This window comes from Athene cunicularia (genome assembly GCF_003259725.1).
Source record: "Athene cunicularia isolate RWA chromosome 28 unlocalized genomic scaffold, athCun1 chr28_part3, whole genome shotgun sequence".
Lineage (NCBI taxonomy): Eukaryota > Metazoa > Chordata > Aves > Strigiformes > Strigidae > Athene > Athene cunicularia.
In genome coordinates, this window is record NW_020799141.1 from 147,766 (window position 1) to 168,482 (window position 20,717).

Genomic DNA, 20,717 nt, shown 5'->3' on the forward strand with positions numbered 1-20,717 from the left:
AGAAAAAAAAAAAAAAAGAGAGAGAGGGAAGGGAAAGACAGAAAGGAGCTTGAATGAAAATCAGCAATTTTTGTCCTGATGTGAAAAATGAAGGAGATTCCAAGAAGTCTCTGTCCATGCCTGCTGACAGCCCACATCCTGGTGCTCCACAAGGTGGGGAGATGCTAGTGCCACGTGGAGAGCCCCCACCCTCCCGGCAGCGTTGCCCCAGCCGCCCCGTTACCTTCGCAGATGAGCAGGATGTTGTTGTAGCTGAATCCGATGGGACACTCGCACCTGAAGCTGCCGATTTGGTTGATGCAGACACCGTTCGTGCAGATAGCAGGGATCTCACTGCACTCATCGATATCTGCACACAGACAACATCTCTCAGCATCCTGGGAAGGCAGCACGGAGGAAAGCATCCCCCCACAGCTGGGGGCTTGGAGGCTGCTGCCCTTGTTCATCCTAAAAAGAAGACTATCAGGAAGGGGCCACCCAACGGTGGAGCGACTCTTGGGGGGTTGATTCTGGATCTGCAGATCCTGCCAGGCCAGGGTTGCTCTGCAGAGATCTGGTTCACAACAGAGCCACGTAAGACAGGTCGCAGGAGCCACGGGATTGCTGACAGAGCCTGCGCAGCACATGGGAGGGGTCCTACCCCGGACACCCACTGTGGTTCTCCGAGTGTGTCTCTGCAGTAACACAGTTACTCACGCAGGCTCTGGGACCAGGCTGCAAATGGGACATCCAGGGGGTCCCTGAAATACTGAGATGTCTTCAGGGTCCCTGACTCTGTCACTGTGCCCAGCACAATCCACCACCAGCCCTGCAGCCCTGCACTGATACCCTCTGCTGCACTTTCTGTCTGGGAATAGAAGGTGAACTCATCACCTTCCTCTTCAGTCCCCTGGCTGATGTTGCCGAGGCCAGGTGAAGCAATGATGATCTGTTTGTCTCACAAACTACCAGCGAGTCCATCTTTCAAGACCGCAAAACATCTCTAGACACCTCACAAATCCCAGGATTTTCAACAGCCAGCTCTGCTGGCTTCTCATCCACCAAAACACAAACCTGAAACCTTGGCGCTCAGCAGTGCCCTGCTGCCGGTGTGAGCACCAGGGCTATCACAGGTCTGGATCTATCTGGCCACTGGCCACTGCATGTGGTCACTGGCCACCTGTCTCTCCTGGTGGGATGGAAACCAAGGCATAAGTGCAAATGTGGGGAGGTCTGAGCAGCCCGGCCACTCAGGAAGGTTTGGCCAGCTGCTTGCAGCCATGTGTGCCACCTCTTTTCCTTGTCCCTTTTCTGCCCGGGGCTTAATTTACTAAGGGAGGGGAAGGGAACAAGCTCACAAGCACCATGGGGAGAAAGCAGAGGGGCAGAGAGCAGACCTGGCTCCCCCGGGCATGGGGGCTCTACTCACCAATTGGCTTTCCTGTGTGGATGTCGATGATAAATCCGGGAGCCTGGTTCCCACACAGGATCTGGTACTCGGCTGGAAGGGGAACACCAAGGTCATGGCCATGCGCAGTGGCATGAAGGACGAGAGGGACAAGGGCCAACTAAGGCTGGAGTGAGAGGAGAGGTGGTCTGACAGGCAGGAGGGGATCTGCTTGGTGCTCAGTCAGGAGCCGCGGGGGCCAAGGACATGCATGGTACCGGACAAAGGGCTTACACATGCCCACACTGCAGGGCACACACACACAGTCGGTGGCACGCGCACACCTCGCAGGCAGGTACAGACTCACTCCTCCACGCAGTGCACAGCCAGCAACCCCCACTGCAGCGCTGACACCCACAGCACCGCCCATGCAGCCACACATCATCTCCTCGCCGCAGACACTATCCCAGTCCCCCGCGTCCTTCTACTGCAACGCGCGTCCCCACAGCGTTGGTGCCACCGACCAGACTTGATGCTCTCCCTTGTCCCCCTCTGTTTCACACTCAAAGCGCACATGGGCCTGCTGGAGAAGCGAGGGGGCAGCCACAGGATCAAGATGTTCTTCCCCAAAGCTTGACTTACGGCTGGCTGGTGTGGGGCAGGGTTCACATGGCTTGTTCCAGGCCTTGCCAATGTTGTAGGAGCAGCAGCACATCTTCTTGGTCATGTTGAAGGAGAGCTCGTTCTCACACGTGTCGTTGTAGTTGCGATAGCACACGCTCTTCCTCATGTCTGCAAAGAGAGCCCAGAGAGCGTCTCGTGCCAGCCCCAGGAATGGGTGCTGCCAGCCCCGGGGTGCTCATTGCTGAGGTTATGACACCCTGTCCTGTCCTGGAGACCGCAGGTGACACACAGGGCGGCCCAGCTGCAGTGATGGGCTGAAGCCCTGCTCCAGCGAGAGCGCGGGGTCCTGCCCCGCAGCAGGCAGTGGCAACGCTCTGCTGGGTCTCTCACTGCCCCGTGCCAGCTGCTCTCCCTACAACCGCTGTCAGGGTGAGCATCAGCCCCTCTGGCACGGGCAACGGTGTAGGGTCAGGGATGAGGTGAGGCACTGGTGAGCTCAGGCATCCCGAGTCCCAGCCCTCGCTCCCAGCACTTCTGCTCCATCCGCTCAGCCTCGCTGCTGCCCACAGCACAACCCAGGCTTCACGCACAGGCAGGGCACTGCCAGACCCCTCCCGCAGATTTGGACCGTGCCATCCGTACCCATGCAGTTATTTCCTCCGTTGACTTGCATGTACTCAGGGGGGCACACACAGGTGTAGTTGCCGAGGGTGTTGTAGCAGGTCCCAGGGCCACAGATCCCAATGTGAGCAGAGCACTCATCAATATCTGCCGAACAAAGGAGACTGGAGGTCAGAGCACTGGGACAGGTAGAGAAGGGCCTGCCATGGGGTTGGGGGTAGGCTTGGCATAGGGTATGGATGGGCCTGGCACAGGGACCAGGCTGGTCTGGCACTGGGAAAGGGGAAAAGGGGAAAGGGTTTGGGATGAGGGTGGGAAGTCTGAAATGGAAAGGGGAAGGGATTCTGCCAACCACTCTTAGGGCAGCCCCAATGCAGGCACAACTCCGATGCACACAGGAGCACGCACACAGACGTGTGCCATACGCGCCAGGCACCCAGGCAAGCACGGGCCCCGCGGTGCAGTTACCTTCACAGATGCGCGTGTCCTCATTGAGGTAGTAGCCAAGGGGGCACTCACACTGGAAGCTGCCAAAAGTGTTCACGCAGTTGCCGCCCTGGCAGAGGCCCGGCAGCTCCTGGCACTCGTCAATGTCTGAGGAGGGAGAGCAGCCGGGGGGTGTTCACTGCCTGAGCCCCAGGATCCCCAGTGGGCTCATCCCACCACCTCCAGCCCTTACTGATGTCCAAGGGGCTCAGCCACGGGGCTGGAGCACAACCAAGGAGACCACACACTTGCTGCTTAATGTTTGGTGGTCAGAGGCTCAACGGGGACCCCGCCAGCCCAGTGCCACAGCAGACAGTGTTCATACAGGGCTGGGGTCCCTCAGCACCCAAGTCCCTGGTGAGGGGGCTCGGTGGCCGGGTTGACTTACCTTCCAGGATGACTGTGATGGGGTTGGGCCGGAAACCTTCTCCTCCAGGGCACAAGGTCTTGTACTCAGCTGTGGAAAAAGTCAGTCAGGGGGATCCTGAGCTGAGTGGGCTCCCATAAAGCAGGAGGGGTAGGGAGAACCAGGAGAAACAGGCCATGAGGATGGTGTTAGGCGTGCAGATGGAGCAGCCTGACTCCCGCTGCAAGCTGAGCTAACTTGGACCCCCTGTCTCTCTGCCTGCCCACCCCTGAATAGGGTTAGTCCACACCTGCTGCCCCCACCCCAGCCCACTGGACTAGGAAGGAAGGATCCCAACCTGCATCCCCCAGGCACAACCAGCCTGGTCTCTCCCACCCCACCTCACCCCCCCCGTCCTGCTCCACCTGTCTAGCCCTGCACTGACAAACAGGGTTGCCTTCTTCTCCCTCAGCCTCCCTTGCTCCATCGTGGTGATTGCATATCCTGGACCCAGGACCCCCCAGACTGAGTTGAGAAGCCACAGGGAAGTGGCCCCATGTATCTTCTCTGCTCTACACTGCCCATCCAGCCCTTGCTCAAGTTCACCCCAGACATTTTCCCAACTCACTCGTGTTGGCTGGAGGACAAAGCTCGCAGGGGTTGCCCCATGCACGACCCAGCGAGCAGCAGCAGGATGCCCGAGTGACCCCAACTCCAATTTCTGCGCTGCAGGAGATTCCCCCATCTCCTCGATCCTGGGTGTCCAAGAAGCAGTTCCCGACACGGGTGTCTGCACAGAGACAGTAGTGGGTGAGCAAAGCCAGTAAAGACTTGTGTGCACAGGAAGAGTGAATGGCACTATTGTTTCAAGAAGCAGGGAGAGAGATAAGGCCCCAGTCCTGCCCCAGTTGTCCACCTGTGTTGTAGTAAACCCCATCCAGACTGTCCTTGCAGCTCATGACTTTGGGAACCCTTCAAGAGTAAAGTCTGCCCAGCTTGTCTGGTGAAAGCCACACTATATCATACAGGGGTCACAGCACAGTGGCCTGTCTTCATGCTCATTCAGGGAGCATGACCCAAATAATGCTATCAGTAACCCAAAGCCTTGCAAGAAACAAATCCTTAAGAATAGCTCCAGAGCTGCCCAGGAATAACATTGCTTCAACCAGGAGAGCACCCACAATGGTGACACGAGGTGGGCGAGGCTTAACAGGAGGTAGGTACTCTGCTGCTGCAGGGTTAAGCCCATCGTGGACAGCCAGGTATTTGACAGGGCAGAGAGTGGTCAGCCACCCCAGTCTCTGGTAGCGGCCAGTTCCAGCTAGGTGGGACCAACAAGGAGGACCAGCAAGGTCTTGGGTGGAAGGTGTGTCCTCCACACGGGTCCCCACTCACCCACACAGCCCACACCAGTGGGGTTCAGCTCGAAGTCCTGTGGACAGTTGCACAGGTAGCTGCCAGGGGTGTTGACACACAGGCCGTTGATACAGTTCACAGGGTCTGCACATTCATTAATGTCTGAAAGGATGGAAAGATGAAGACTGAGAAAAAAAAAAAAAAAAAAAAAACCCAGCCCTAAGCTCTGTAGTGTGTGTTCTGGGTGTAACCCCACAGCCGTGGTGTTTCTAAGGCTCTTCACGAGATGGTAGGCAAAGCCTTTCTGCAAGTAGACCTTGCCTTGTCCTACCTCACACCACCCTGCCCAGAGTCAGAAGAAAGGAGCAGAGCCACACCAAGCTTTCCCCCCATCCACGAAGGCCCACCCTACAGCAGCATCAAGGCCTTTCTAAGAGCAAAGACATCACCACATCACCAGGGATGCTTCACCGGCTTTAGGCTGCTAGTGCCACTCCCTGTCATGGCTGGGGCAAGGTGACACCGGCAGATCCTCAACCACAGCCCTGTGAGAGTCCCATACCCGTGCAGTTGCCTCCACTCCTGTCCAGTTCATAGCCATCGTCACAGGCACAGCGGAACATCCCCGGCAGGTTCTGGCAGGTCCCAAAGACACAGATATTCTGGAAGGTGCATTCATCAATGTCTGCAAAACAGAAAGAGCTGGATATTCAGGATCTGGCAGAGTAAGGGCCAGGACAGGCCTCTCCTGCTCCCATCTCAAAGCAGAGCCCCGGCTCAGCTGTGTGTAGCCCATCTCAGGATGGTTTTGGTGCCATGGGATACCATCTCCCGGGTGAGCAGGACCAGGCGTGCTGTGTGTATGCCCTCTCCCCTCAGCCCTGTTTTGCTGACTGTGCACATCCTGCATGGATCCTTGGCTTAGTCCAGCCTCTCTGCAGGCTGGGGACCAACTCCTGGAAGGGGAAGAGCTGGCACCTCAGGAGCCTTCCACCTCCAGGTGGTGCTGGATCTTGCTTAGCAATGGATCAGGTGGTGACAGCGCAGTGGAGAGACCAAGGCCAGAAAGGGGGTGGCCACTGGGTCCCCTGAAGCAGTCAGAACTCCGGGCACTTACCCTGGCAGGCCTTGCTGTCCTCTGTGGGATTGAAGCCCATCTCACACTCGCAGCGGTAACCCCCGGGGGCATTGAGGCACTGCCCATTCTCACAGAGGTTCACGTTGTCTGCACACTCGTCCACATCTAGAGAGAGTCAAGCAGGAGAGTGACACGCTGTCCACCCGGAGATGGGAGCTGCCCTCAGGTTGCCCAGAGAATTCCCACAAGCTTGTTCCCACCCCTCCACTGGGAGGCTGGGGGTAGGGGGCTGCAACGCTTCTCATTGCCTTGGTCCTCCCCAGAGACCTGCTGGGAGGAAGGTGGATCTCCGCAGGGTCTGAGCAGGCTGTGGGGCAGGGCAGGCTGCAGCAGCCTCTGGGAAGCAGCTGGTTTGGGGAAGCGGAGTTTGGGACACATGCTGAGCCAGGTGGTTGAGACGGGGGGACTCCCTGTCCCCGGAGGATGCTCCTGCTGCCAGCTGAGCCTGTGGGCCTCACCTGAGCAGGAGAAGCCATCCCCGTTGAAGCCTTCTCGGCAGGCACAGCGGTAGGAGCCGGGCGTGTTGACACAGTTGGCGTTCAGGTTGCACTTGTGCTCTTCAGTTGCACACTCGTCCAGATCTGGTCAGGGAGAACCCCCCGTCAGTGTTTGGCCTCTGGCCTTTCCTCTAAGCCTGGGCAGCTCATGCAGGGCCCAGGGGGGAGCATGCAGATGGCTCAGGAGACTGCAGCCCCAGGTGAGGCTCCAACTCATCTCCGTGAGCCTCTGTGGCCGTGAGACACCCCAGGCCGTGCTGACACAGACAATGTGGCAGTAGGACACTTTCACACACACCCCGCCATGTTCCCAGTACCTCCCCAGTTCAGACGTGTGTGTCCATACCCTTGCATCCCTTCATACACACCACACACATGCCCGTAAGTCACACACACACACACCTCCCGCAGCCGTGTACCCCTGCACACGTAGCACACCGCGCCCCAACACAGCCACGGCGCCAGTCTGACAGCGACATCCATCCACACCCACCCCAACACCGTGCCCACCCACTCCACATCCCACAAATATATGTCCTCACTCCCACATTCGTGGCTTCACAGACACGGTTGCAGAGCCTGACAGTGTGCCCACACCTACAGCCCCCCCCTGTCACACCCCCCCATCTCTCCACACTTCCATAAACCCTCACACAGAACTCCTGAGGCTCAAGAGCATTTTAAACGCCAACTCAGCTCAGCCTTCACAGGTGCCCATGGAGCACAGGAACACACAAACCTCCTCCCCTGGGATGAGAACTTACCGTTACACTTCAGCCCATCTCCAAGCCAGCCTGTGCGACACTTGCATTTGAAGCTCCCGGGCACATTGATGCAGGAGGCGTGCATGTCGCAGTTGTGAGCCCCGATCTCACATTCATCAATATCTGGAGGAAGGAAGGACATCAGAGCTGACACAGCTCAGCTCCCCCAGGAGAGGAGGGGGCTGCTGAGTACAATCCTGCTAACTGGTCTGGTTCCCAGTGGCTCCTGGGAGTTTGAACCCCAGGGAGTGGGAACAAGGTGCTTTGGGGAACAGGCTGCCTGGAGTTGTGCTCTTGAGCTGAAGATCTGATCTGTGCTCACCCCAGGAAGATGAAAACAAAAGGAAGGGCAAGCCCTGGCTTGGCTATAAGCCAGGAAGGTGTCAATCCTTGCCTGCAGTCTGCATTCCTGGCAATCTCTGCCTGCCCAGGAGGGGCTCCCAGCCCACAACCACATCCCAGGGTGTCCGCAGCATCCCCCAGCACAGGGATGGTGTTCTCTCCATGAGAGCTGTGGGAGGGGTTTGTGAGGGCTCCCACCAGCACCCCTAGCTCCAGGTCTGGTGAGTTCCCACCTGTGCAGCCTGTGGTTCCCTTCTTGACGAAGTAGCCCAGCTGGCAGTGACAGATGAAGGAGCCCTTCGTGTTTTCACACTCGCCGTGCAGGCAGATGTTAGGGTTGAGATCACACTCATTCACATCTGCAGGAGAAAAAGTACTTGCTTGGAACACCACAAGAACTATGACCTGATTCTGGGGCCAACGAGACACAGATCCCTTCCTCCATCCACCATCATCCTTGTGATACAGTGCTGGCACGTGCCCAGGGCACTGCCTTGTGCTCACCAATGCAGGTCTTCATGTCCAGGGATGCCATGAAGCCATCGAAGCAGAGGCAGCGGTACTCCCCAGGGATGTTAGTGCACTGCCCACCATCACAGATGTCTGGATTATCCTCACATTCATCAATATCTAGAGAGAGGAGACCGTCACCAAAGGAAAGACATAAGGGCCAGCAAAAGAGCATTGTGGGAGCAGGAGGGAGTTGCAGGAGGGGCTTTGCTCCAAGTCATGTAGTTACAGGACTCTGGAGCCTGTAATGAGGGGCAAGACATTGCAGTGCAAAACACAAACATCTGGCCAGGGAAATCACCTCTCTGGAAGTGACTTAAAAACGAGACCCCCTCACCCTGAAGCCAACACTACAGCTGACTGGAAATGGACACAGAGGCCCCTGGGATGGCACCTATGAGAGCCAAGCTGTCCGCTCACCTGCGCACGACCTCTTGTCCGGCATCAACGCGTAACCTTCGCTGCAGCTGCACTCATAGCTGCCCTCCGAGTTGGAGCAGTGCGTGTCACAGCCGCCGTTGGTTATGGTGCACTCATCAATGTCTGGGGGAGAAGGGAGAGGTCAGGGGGCTGCGTGGGTCTCAGGCTGGGATACCTGCCTCGCAGCCGAGCTGCTCAGACACGGTGCCAGTAACAGAGTGAGAGAGGTGCTGAAGAGGAAACAAAGCTCCCCCAGCTAGAAGAAAGCACCTTTTGTCTTCTCTGCCAACCACCTGCATCTCAGAGTAGCTTCACAGCTGATGACAGCCCCTTACCAAAAGTGTCAATCCGGCTGTAGCTCAGCCAGGAGGTTCCCACCTTGCCTTGCCCTCAGACACCCAGTGAGCATCATCAGAGGTATGAAGCCAGGAGGGTTCTAGATAAGTACCAGGGTCTTGGCATGACTATTTGGCAAAGGGGAGCACTCACCGACACAGCCCTGCCTGTCCAGGGTGGCCTGGAAGCCCGAATCACACGTGCACTGGTAGGTACCAATGACGTTGACGCAGCGTCCGTTGCGACACAGGTTGTCACTGAGGGAGCATTCGTTGATATCTGTGGTGGGAAGAACAGTTGGAGCAACCAGCCCTGCTGATGCCACACTGAGCATCATTTTGTACCCATCCCCGGGTACCCCCCCACCTACTGCTGTCTCCAAACTGAATTTGTCATTGCCCCATTGGTCAGTCTTCAGCAACGAGCAGGTAGAACAACAGACATCATAAATTCAACAAAACCCTGGGTTTGGCCTTGGTCCCTCCTGGATGAGTTGTGTTCTACCCACATACGGGATTGGGAGGAGAGTTTCATGAGTCACAGAATCATCTAGGTTGGAAAGGAGCCTGGAGATCATCTAGTCCAACCATTCTCCTAGCACAGTTCCCACCTACAGCTTATTCTTAAGCTTTAAATCGACCCGACTCTTGAACCCCTCCAGGGATGGGGACTCCACCACCTCCCTGGGCAGCCCATTCCAACGCCCAACAACCCCTTCTGGAAAGAAATGCTTCCTAATATCTAGTCCGAACTTTCCCTGGTGCAACTTGAGGCCATTCCCTCTTGTCCTGTCGCTTTCTACCGGGCTAAAGAGGCTCAAACCCAGCTCTCCGCACCCTCCTTTCAGGGAGTTGTAGAGGGTGATAAGGTCTCCCCTCAGCCTCCTCTTCTGCAGACTAAACAATCGCAGTTCCCTCAGCCGCTCCTCACAGGACACGTGTTCCAGACCCTGCACCAGCTTTGTAGCCCTTCTCTGGACACGTTCGAGTAACCCTATGTCCTTTCTGTAGTGAGGGGCCCAAAACTGAACACAGTCATCAAGGTGCGGCCTCACCAGCGCATGAGATCCAAGTCTCCCTGTATCATTACCCCTGAACAAGGTCTGGCCATAACACAGCTTTCCATCATCTCACCTATGCAAGTGTTCCCTTCGGACGTCAGCTCATGTCCCGGGGGGCAGATGCATTCAAAGCTCCCATCTGTGTTCATGCAGATCCCACCTCGGCACAGCAGCGGGTCGCGCTCACACTCATTGATATCTGCAGAGAACGACGTGAGACGTGGCAGACTGCCCCCTTCAGATGGGTTTTCCAGATAATGGGGTGGTGCTGGTGCCATTCACCACAGTCCCATCACCAGGATATATCCCAGAACAAAGAGACTTCACAAAACGAACAGGGCAGCGAATCCAGGGCTTGGGTGAGTCCAGTGTGCTTACAGCTGAAGTACGCGTTTTGGGAAACTGCAGCTCTTGCTTTGACCTCAGGAGAATGTAAAGTGTAACATCAGGAGGAAAGAAGTTATTAGCTCTGTGCAGATTAGCCAGCAAGAACTAGAAGGATAGTCCCTAGCTCCCATCCCTCCTATCATAGTACATTTTCACAAACCCCATCAGCATAGTTCCTCAGATAATGTGTAATCTGATAGAAGACTAACAGACAGGCTTTGTGGTTACAGCCTTCAGAGTAGTTCCAGTATCACAATAATCTGTACATTTTTGAAAAAAAAAATCACATATGGACAAAGGGATCGAATTTCCTAGGAACTGGAGAAATTCCTGAAATAGATTAAACTGCTGTGAGATAGATGTGACCCAGCCAAAGGCAAAACCAGGCTGGTAGCATTAAAAATGAAGAAAAAAAAAATGATAGAAAAGTTCATAAATCCCAGACTAAAAAACCCAAATCAGGGAAACTACTGGAATGGTGCACTGGTAATGGTTGGAAACAAAAACCAACAGGAGGAGGAGGCGAAGCACTGCAAGTATCAAAACTGGGAAGCTTTATTATGGATTCGTTACCCACTGCCCTGGAGGAAGCTCTCTGTGATCTGCTATGATATTGCACAGGTCTTTGTGAGACTTGGGATATTTCACAGTGCAAGTTACGCTTTTTGGAAGGACAAATGCTGGATGAATCTGATCCTCTAACTTTGGAGACAGGAATCTGAGAATGAGGTTCTCTGGTTTGCTCCCAGAATAGATTCAAAAGATTTTTGCATTCTTTCATGTCCCTCGAATTGACACAAGATGTCCTGCACTGACAGTAAGAGAGAAAAAATAAAAAGGGAAGTCTGCCTGGAACTGCTCAGAGGATTCACCTGTCCTTAACTACTCTGAGAAATGTGCATTCAGAAGACAAAGCCTTTGGGTGGAACATAAATGAACGGAGGGAGCTAAAAACTGCCCCCAAGGACCCCTTAGTGACAGCAGACAGAGAGTGATGTCAGATATCAAGAACCCATTTTCTTCTTGTATGTTTATTTTTCTGAGTCTAACCTTATAATTAAGAATGGAAACTTTCACCTTACTTGAACAAAACCCTCTGCTGAGTGTTTTCGGTTTATCTACAGCTGAAGTGGGCTGCGATATGAGGGGCTGCTGTCAAACAGTCCCGCAGGACCCGTTGCCTCCAGTTCTCCATGGTGGGAGACGGTTCCTAATTAACTGCAGGATGTAGGTTCATGCTGATGTTTATTGCCAGGAGCTGGCAAGAAATCCTCCTCCATGAGGCTGAAGCCAAGTTCTTTTGCCAAACACAGGCAGGAAGAAGTTAAGACTACAGGAAACGTCATAGTGTCACAACAGCTTTTGGGGTGAAATGACTCAATCCCCTTAGAAAAAAATGGTAAGGTGGAATTGTGCTGATAATCATGAGCACTTAAAAAAAAAAAAAAAAAGACAAGCAGGAAAACACAATGTCCTTATATAACGATATCAGAAATCTCATTACTGAAAGAAGCTATCGGGCCATCAGTGGGAACTGTGACATTCTTGGTGTCTCAGAAACGGAGGAGTAAGATGATCAGTGTGAGCTGTGGTAACCCACGCTACAAATTGTATGGAAAAGACAGAAAACCGTGCCAGTGGCAGGGCGGTGATATATTTTAAAGAATCCAGAGAATCAAATATGAAAAATAAATAAATGGTATTGAATCATGCCGCAGATTGAAGTGGTTTGAAAGTCCAAGCCAAGGCAGAAAGAGCAGAATATTAAGACTAGGTCAGTCAGACAAGTTAGTCTGGCTAGACAGACGAGAAGTGGAACATGGTATGCCAGGAATTAGAGGACAGCAACAGTCTGGCTGACTTGTTGGAGACGAACTGAGGTACTGAGGTCATTGATGGGATTTTTTTTTTTTTAAGCTACAAACAAGAATGATTAAATTGAAAACAGATGAGAATCTGACAGAATAAAAACAAGCATTGGCCAGATGGGAGGAGCTGTAAAGAATTATCTGAGGATAAAGGACGAATAAATGGGCAGGTGAAAGGGAGGCTTTACAATTATAACTGGAAATAGAGTGGGGTAGAAGAATGCAGATGGTCTACCAGAACTTCTCATGAAGGACTTGATCTGTGCAAATGTTTGGGGTAGTGGGCAGGGGCCTGATTAAGGGCTGAGGTTGGTATGAAATTGCTGCGGATTCAAGGAAAGGTGCAAAACCAGCATCAGTTGATTAGATACCACCTATAAGTGAGACGAGGTTGAGAGTTATTTTAGAAAAGATTCAGTGCAAAGCAGCCCAAGAAAAATGGGATGAATCGGCAAGATTCAGAGCCAGAAGAGACACAAGCTATCAAATGGTCAACCTCTTGCTGAGCAAGGTGTATCTCCATGTTCTCACACATGGATGTAGGGTGTGCAATGACACCAAGTGGTGATAGAAAGACCAAAGATTAATATGTGTCCTAATACAGGAGGGAAAAGAATAGGTTTACGAATCTCAGCAGTGATTTAATAATGATATAACTGACAGTTACTTGCAAAGAACATGTATTACCTAGAAAAGGGACCAAGCTACATGTAGCTGGATTAAAATGACTGATGTGGTATGTGAGACATAACTTAGGGCAGGTAGATGAACCAAGCTAAAAAGAAAGATAACTGTGGTGGCATGGATAGGGTACCACATAAAAAGGTCTATAAACTGAGAAACATTCTGCAGCGACATTTGTAAATACATGGCTTGACGTAAGGGTTGAACATTGGTTGATAGGAATAACGTCTGGAGATGGGTGTACATTTAGAATGTGGATATGTAAACAATCGGTGGCAAAATAAATAATAGATAGGTAACACAAGGCTGAAAAGAAGTAGAAGGAGATGAGACGTCACACAAAGGAAACAGCCAAGTGTGTAGGAGAATTGGAGCTCACAGCCACTGAGTTCAAGCTGCTGGCCTGGCAGAGCTCCACTGTGTACTAGCCAATCCCCGGTACAAAGGTTGCCGTCTCCCTACGTAGCAGGAATGAAAATACCAGGCATGGATCGTGTCCCAGCTCAGTGGCAATGCCAGGCTCAAGCTCCAGCTGCTGGTGGCTGAAACAAGAGGAAAAGTTAGTGGCCAAGGTTTGGTGCGAGGGAAGGTCCAAGTGAAGGAAGAGTACAAAATGAAGAACGAACATTGTACAAGTACATGAGCAAGTATAAGATGAAAAAGAAAATACAGGGCATGAGTTTTATGTGAAGAAAGGAAGGCAGAGTTGCACTGGGATTGCAGGGAAATGCCCTTTGGGCACAGCAAGCAGGAATGGGATGGGAAAGAACCTGAGAAAAGCAAAGCTAGCCCAGGGGCTCCCAGCGTGGGCCCCCTGTGGGCTCCCACAGCCGACGTGAGGGTGGCCAGGAGGTGGCAGGGCAGGACCAACGCTGTCCCACGAGTGTCACAGCAGGAAGAGCCCAGGATGCTCCCCTGGGCCTGGCACTATACCCAGGAATCCTCCCTGACGCTGGCCTGGGCTGCCAGTCTCCTTCCCCAGCTCATGGGGCACCACCAGCCCAGGTGCTGGGCGCAGGCTCTGGCTTCTGGTCTCTGAGGGAAGGCTCCAGTTTTGGTCCCCAGTCGGGCAACCTTGTCACGGGCTGTCCTTGCTCTGCAGGGTACAGAGCCCTGGGGCAGTGCTAGCAGAGACAGCATGGGGCCAGTCACTGGTGGACTATTGGCCCACATAACGCTCAGCATCCCTGCAGGAGGCAGAGGCTACAGCTCTGTCCGTGTGCCCTCCTTCTCTGGAGGGGTCCTGGGCTCAAGCCAAGCCTTGCTGGGGCCTGGTCTCTCCCTTTATGTCCTCCAGCTTAGAGAGCCTGCGCTGTGTCCCATGAACCCCCGACTTCCCTTCTCTTATGCTTTGCTGCCTTCCCAGGGTTACATCTATGGGTGCCCTCAGCTACACCCCCAGCATTCCTCTCTCTACCCAGCTCTACCTTTGCAGTCAGAGCAAGGTAGAAGACTCGTTACCCTGGGGAGAGCAGAGGCTGCCAGGGCTCTCTGCAGCACAGGGAGTCCCACAACTCTCCCAGGGGAGATGTGGTCTCATAGCAGGGAACAGTGAGCCAGCCAGCCAGGTAGTGGAGCCGTAAGACACACAGGGAGCAGCTTGGCACGAAGCCCTTTGTCAGATCTGGCACCAGCTACTTTCCTCCCTGTGGCAAAAGAGTAAGGGTGCTGCCCTGCCCCAGAGACGAGTCCTTACCCATGCAGTTCTTCATCATCATGAAGCCACTCTCGTAGCCTTCGAAGCACTCGCACTCGAAGCTGCCCGGCGTGTTGACACAGGTGCCATGGCCACACAGGTCTGGTGAGATGCGGCACTCGTTGATGTCTGTGGGGATGAGGATCAGGTAACGGAGGCAGGGCAGACCACAAGCACCACTACAGCTGGCACTGGGCTGCCTGTAGTGCACATCAAATTCAAAGAACAAGGACTGGCAAGTCTGAGCCGGCAGACCAAGAACTCCTCTTCCTGAAGGGAGAGGCAGCAGTTAAGCTTTCTCCCTGGTGCAGGACTGATCCTTCACGCCACGAGCAGGAAGAGCCTTGTGCTCATGGTCCTGCCCTTGGCTTCTCAGCACATCCCTGAGATAACTGCCACGACTCCTCTGGGCACCACCCTCATGCTGAGCATCCCACAAGGCAGGCAAGGCAGCAAGATGGGCAAGAGTGGTCCAGAGGGGGCCACTCTCCCTTACCTGTGCAGTTCCTTTCCTCAGCATCCAAAGCAAAGCCATTGCCACAGATACACCTGAAGCTGCCAATGGTGTTTCGACAGGTCCCATGAGTGCACAGGCCAGAGAAGACCTTACATTCATTCACATCTGTGAGTGAAGGCAGGACAGCAGGGTTTCAGGGAGAGGATGTCTGCAATGAACCTACAGTCCCAGGGCAGGTAGCAGGTTCCTTGGACTGTAGCTGAGATGGGCTGAGCACACCCCACGAACAGCAGCTCCCCTCTTTCTTCTCACCTTTGTAGAAGGGCCTTCCTGAAAGCACGTCTCCTCGGTTGGCAAAGCCAGGTCCCCTGGGGCAGATGGCCTTGTACTCGCTGGAGCCGACCTTGGGACATTCTTCACAATCGATTCCCCAGGCTGAGCCCACAGAACAGCAGCACATGTCGATCCGGTACTTGCCTGGCAGGGGCTCTGTGCACTCATCTTCATCCCATTTCATGTAGCACTGTTCCACACGCACGTCTGGTGAGAGAGCAGAGCTGAGCCCTTGCCTGCAGCACCTAACCTCTGGTAAAACCAGAGATACCATTTTCTGTGACATAATTAGCAAGGTTCCTGGAAGAGCTTTGGCTGAGGCATCCTCCAAACAGTGCCCGGGTAGGGGCCATTTGGATGAGGCCACCTTGTTTGCTGTGAGAGGCTTAGTAGTATGGACATGGCCAACCTGCGACTGTTGGCAACAGGGACAGAGAACGGACCCTCCATGGGGGTGGTTTGTAGCGCAGATAGCCCCTGTGAAGGGCAGAGGTTTGCCTGTGTGTCCAGAAAGCAGCCAGGAGTTGTTTTAGGGCTGCTGGGCTGTGTCATTAACCAGCTAGGTTATCTATTTGGCAGCCCCTGAAGTCCACCCAAGGAGAACAATTGTATTATTTTCTGGACCTGGGGACATGAAATTATGGCAACCTTGCCTTGGTTAGGCTCCTAAGTCTGGGAGCCCTTACTGGGTATGATGTGCCACTACTCAATTCCCAAGGCTGCTGCACGTGGTGGGTAGGGGATGGTTGGACCTCTGTAGAGAAGGTTGAACTGAGGCCAGGATCTGGGTGAGATGGGGTGTCCTTACCCACACACGTCCTAGCAGTGCCATCGAGGGTCAGTCCTTCTGGACACTCGCACCGAAAGGAGCCAGCAGTGTTCACGCAGCGTCCATTCGGGCAGACGCCAGGGAAGACCTCACACTCATTCACGTCTGTTGGCACAAAAGCAAGAGACAGGCATGAGACGGGCACAGTCTGGCCTCGAGGGGCTCCTGGAGGAGATGGGAGGAGCCCAGAGCTGCTCATCAGACTAAAACTGGCAACTTGTCACAATGAAAACCATGCCCAGACACTTGTGCAAGGAGGCTGCATTACAAAGCCTTGTTGGGGACAGATAGACAGGGTGGCCCCGCTGCACAGGTCCATGGTTGACACAGAGCGGACAGAGTGGCACCAGGACTCACAAACAGGAGCACTGCTGATGGAGCAGCTAAAACTGGAAACCCACTTCCAAGCACTTGAATGACAAGAAAGTCATCAGCAGTAGTCAGCACAGATTGACCAAGGGGAAGTCATGAGTGATGAGCTTGCTAAAACTCTGTGATGTGATGAAATGACTGGCCTGGTAGGCGAGGGAAGAGTGGTGGATTTTGTCTACCTAGCCTTCAGAAGGCCTTTGGTGCTGTCTCACATCAGATCCTCATAGAGAAGCTGTTGATGTGTGGGGGCTGGTTGAGCTGACAGTGAGGTAGACTGAAGATTGGCTGAATGGCTGGGCCCAGAGAGTGGCGTTCTGTGGCACAAAGCCTAGTTGGAGGCCAGCAACTAGTGGCGTAGCCCAGGGATCAATACTGGGTCTGATCCTGTGTAACATCATTAGTTATCTGGATGATGGGGTAAAGTGTAACCTCAGCAAATTTGTTGATAAAACTGGGAGGAGTGGCTGAAACACCAGAAGGTCTTGCTGCCACCCAGAGGGACCCTGGCAGGCTGGAGCCCAGGAACCTCCTGCAGTTCAACAAGAAGTGCAAAGTCCTGCACCTGGGGAGGTCACCCAGCTGGAAAGCAGCTTGGCAGAAAAGGACCTGGGGGTCCTGGTAGACACCAAGTTGAAGATGAGGCAGCAATGTGCCCTCGCTGCAGAGCGGGCTGATGGTATCCTGGGCTGCATTAGGGGGAGGTGAGGCCACAGCTGAAGTACTGTGTCCAGTTCTGGGCTCCTCAGTACGAGAGAGAGATGGACATACTGGAGAGAGTCTAACAAAGGGTCAGAAAGGGCAGATCCCCCACCAGATTCAAAGACGCAGGATAGTAACAATTAAACAATGACTATGTTCCCAATAAAAAAAAAGTCTTGTGTCCTGCAGCACTTCACCTTCACACGTGACGCCCTTCATCCTAGCATATCCCCGGGGACAGGCAGTATCTGCAAGAAAACAGAGGGATGTCAGCAAAGAAATGGGCTGCCTCCTGCCTTCCCGATGCGTGTGCCAGGCAGAGCCTTACCGATCTCGCAGCGCTCACAGGGGCTGCCCCACGCTGCCCCCAGCGTAGCACAGCACTCCGATTTCAGCGTGGCCCCGTTGATGTTCACCTCGCAACGCCCATCCTGGATGTTCAGCCAGCACGTCCCTTTCATGCTGTCTGTAGGGGTAAAGACACAGCCTGAGTGAAGAGCTGCTCCTTGAGGGAGGTTCCCAGCATCACTGCAGCCAGGCTGCCACGAGAAGCAGCTGGGAGAAACTCTCCTCGAGCTGCCACGTGACTGTTGTTCTCCAGCATCACTTTAGCTTTTGGGCTGTGGGGGCCCAACACTTTGCAACGTGGACACAGACTGTGCTGCTCCCCAGGGCCCTGTCCCACTGTTGTGCTGTGGAGCGGCATTTCTGTGCTCGCTGATAAAACTGCTCTTGTGTCAGTTGTGTCCTGCCCTTTTCCTAGTCCCAGACTGCTATTCTTTTGGGTAGAAATAGTCCTTTCTCTCCATCTGTCCCTGTGATTCTTCATAAGGCCCTGACCATCTAGGAGTGGGAAGTGGGTACCTGCTCTTCATCTCAATGAGAAGGGTTCTATTTCATCCTGATGTGCCTTAATGTCAGCACACTACATACCCATCTGTGAGTGAGAACCCACCATCCCGCCCTGCAGGATGCCCTGGGAGCCCATGGCTGTGCTCTATCTGCAGAGTTGGGGATTTCTGTGCCCACCACACACTGCTCAGAGCCCTGCCTGAGGCTGCAGCTTTTCAGCCCCCCTGGATGCGTAAAAGACACATTAATTGTTACCAACAACCAAGGAAACACTAGGTGATCAAGAGAGGTGTCAAAGGATCCCCATCCCTAAGCCGGGAACTTGCTTTAGATGAACAGCAAGGGGTGACGATGGGCACTGCTGGTGCCAGACACTGTCCCAGCGCTGCCTGTAGAAGGTCCCATCCTTACCCACGCAGATGGTGCCACTGGGGTCCAGCTTGCTGCCTGGGGAGCACTCGCAAGCAAAGGAGCCGGCATTGTTCCTGCAGACACCGTTCACACAAGGGTTAGAGGTGCACTCATTGATATCTGCGGGAAGAAAGGGACTGTCACTGTAGTGAGTGCCGCGGGACCCAGTGCTCTGGACCAGGCACTGGGGGAGATGAGACGCAAGGAACATGAAGAAAGAAAGGAGTTTTTCAGCTGTTCAGAGGATCACCAGTCCAAGGCCACAGGAGTCCTGCACGTACAACTCGGGTGTGCACCGTCCCAAGGGGGGTGGGCGCTGAGAGCAGGCACCGTATTAGTGAACTTCTTCGGGGCTGAGGGGACGGTTGGTGCAACTACTGGGCAATGATGGACTTGCTTGCTCAGGGCTGCTCTTGGCTAAGGTGTGAGCAGCCACAGTGATCAATACGGCCCTCGCGTACCTGCTGGAACCAGATGTGAGCCTACGTAGCATTTGCCATTTTTCATCCTCTACAGGAAATCAGTTTGTTGGTTTTTTTTTTCTCTCTAAACAGACATTTATGTGCAAAGTGCCAGTTCTCAAAGGTCTGAGGACTTTGTGGTCAGGAAACAATTTCCCCCACTCCAAACTGTAAGCCTTCAATCAAATCTCCAAAACTTGCAATTTTGGTCAGGTTCTAGCTACAATTTTGGGGGTCTAGAGGAAATTGCTCTGGTTTTCAGTCACTGAAAAGCCCAGATGTTCTGGGTTTGGATGTCCACTACTTTGAATGAAGTGTGAAATTTCCCCCCAGGAGGAAAAAAAACCCCAAACCCACAAACCCAAAGCCTGGACCTACTCCAGTTCAAACCACTGCGGTCGAAAGGGAACCAAAGACATGTTAGACCTTGAGCTCCCTTTCAGGCAGGACCTCAGGCCACAGCTCTTTACATCTGGTGAAGATGTTCTCCTTTGCCTTCAGAGTCACGTTACCTTCACAGGTGTCTGTCTCTGTCCTGAAGACAAAGCCCTTGGGGCAGGTGCAGGTGTAGCTGCCGGGGGTGTTGCGGCACAGTCCGTTGTCACACAGCAAACGATTGACAGTGCATTCGTCAACGTCTGTGGGCAGAGAGATGGAGTTTCTGAGCTACAACACCAGCGTCCACTCTTCTACTCTACCAGCCCTACAGAGCTCTGGCAGCCTGAGAGGCACAGAAACGCAGTACTGTCCTCAAAGCACTACAGTGTGGGAAGTACATTAAATCACACACGTGTAGTTTCTCACAAAGCACCTTGTGCTCTTCCACGTGGACAAAGCAGCCCTGAATGAGGACAGAGCTCGAGGGCGTCCGCCGCTGCATCACCTCAGGCTCCTGGGCAGCTGAAGGTCTGCATCTGGCTGCCAGCCTCACACACCGAGTGCATCCACCCCCTCCCCACCAGCACTGAGCTCCTGGTTCTCTGTGCCACGGGGAGCCTGGGCTGCCCTGGACTCACCCACACAGTTCTTGCCCGTGGGATCTGACTCGTAGCCCAGGTTGCAGATGCAGCGGTAGCTCCCGCGCAGGTTCTCACACATGCCGTTGGGGCAGATGTCTGGGTTGAGGGCACATTCATTGATGTCTGCACAGAGGAAGAGGTCAAATTAGAGGGACCATGTCAAATGCAAATACAGAATTCCACGCCCTAATTCTTCATTGGTCCTTGGTGTCAATAGCCAGCCAGGCCACACCTCTGCAGAAATCCCTCCTTCCCATCCTACCTACCCTCCAGGTTTGACCCAGTATGTGCTGGAGAGCCTTGTTCCTCTCCTCCTGGTGCTGTGGAGCTGGGCATCTTTGTCCTGGGGATACACAGCTGATCTGGCATAGGGCTCTGAGCTCAGGAGGAGAGAACTGGACCAAGGGTTGAGTTAAACCCAGACTCAGTTCCATATCAAGGGCTCTCAGATCCTTCTGTTATGTTCCTGAGCCTCCTTACAGTATCTCTATCCCAAGTACTCAGGTCAGACCATTTAATCATCCCTCCTACTGGAAAAGGTAGAGGAAGAAGCTGTTTGCAAGGTGCTGTGAGCAGGATGCCGGAGCCAACTGGGGTAAGGACAAAACGTGATGGACAACCTGCCTGTGCATACCCAGCCCTGCCACAGGGGACCATTGCTGGGACAGAACAGGGCAGGGAGTGCTCAGACGTACTGGAGAGCATGCTGTGGGCAGCTGGGCTGGCAGAGGGTCATGTCCATGGCTGGATGGTCACAGCAAAGCCCTTCCAATGGCAGAGTCC

The 20,717-nt window shown here is 53.9% G+C and overlaps 1 protein-coding gene across 1 annotated transcript in view; it reads right to left on the bottom strand.

The window, feature by feature from the left end:
* Nucleotides 1–20,717, bottom strand: part of FBN3 (fibrillin 3) — a gene marked incomplete at its 5' end in the record, with an annotated part of 112,827 nt that overhangs the window by 13,732 nt on the left and 78,378 nt on the right. Inside the window, 26 exon segments of the mRNA XM_026865267.1 lie at nt 224–349; nt 1,409–1,480; nt 2,009–2,158; nt 2,633–2,758; nt 3,080–3,205; nt 3,486–3,554; nt 4,072–4,233; nt 4,839–4,961; nt 5,362–5,484; nt 5,917–6,042; nt 6,396–6,518; nt 7,199–7,321; nt 7,774–7,899; nt 8,045–8,170; nt 8,471–8,593; nt 8,960–9,085; nt 9,940–10,065; nt 14,502–14,630; nt 14,998–15,123; nt 15,271–15,498; nt 16,100–16,225; nt 17,389–17,439; nt 17,520–17,657; nt 18,455–18,574; nt 19,428–19,553; nt 19,932–20,057. Of these exon segments, the coding sequence (XP_026721068.1) occupies nt 224–349; nt 1,409–1,480; nt 2,009–2,158; nt 2,633–2,758; nt 3,080–3,205; nt 3,486–3,554; nt 4,072–4,233; nt 4,839–4,961; nt 5,362–5,484; nt 5,917–6,042; nt 6,396–6,518; nt 7,199–7,321; nt 7,774–7,899; nt 8,045–8,170; nt 8,471–8,593; nt 8,960–9,085; nt 9,940–10,065; nt 14,502–14,630; nt 14,998–15,123; nt 15,271–15,498; nt 16,100–16,225; nt 17,389–17,439; nt 17,520–17,657; nt 18,455–18,574; nt 19,428–19,553; nt 19,932–20,057 (3,246 nt within the window).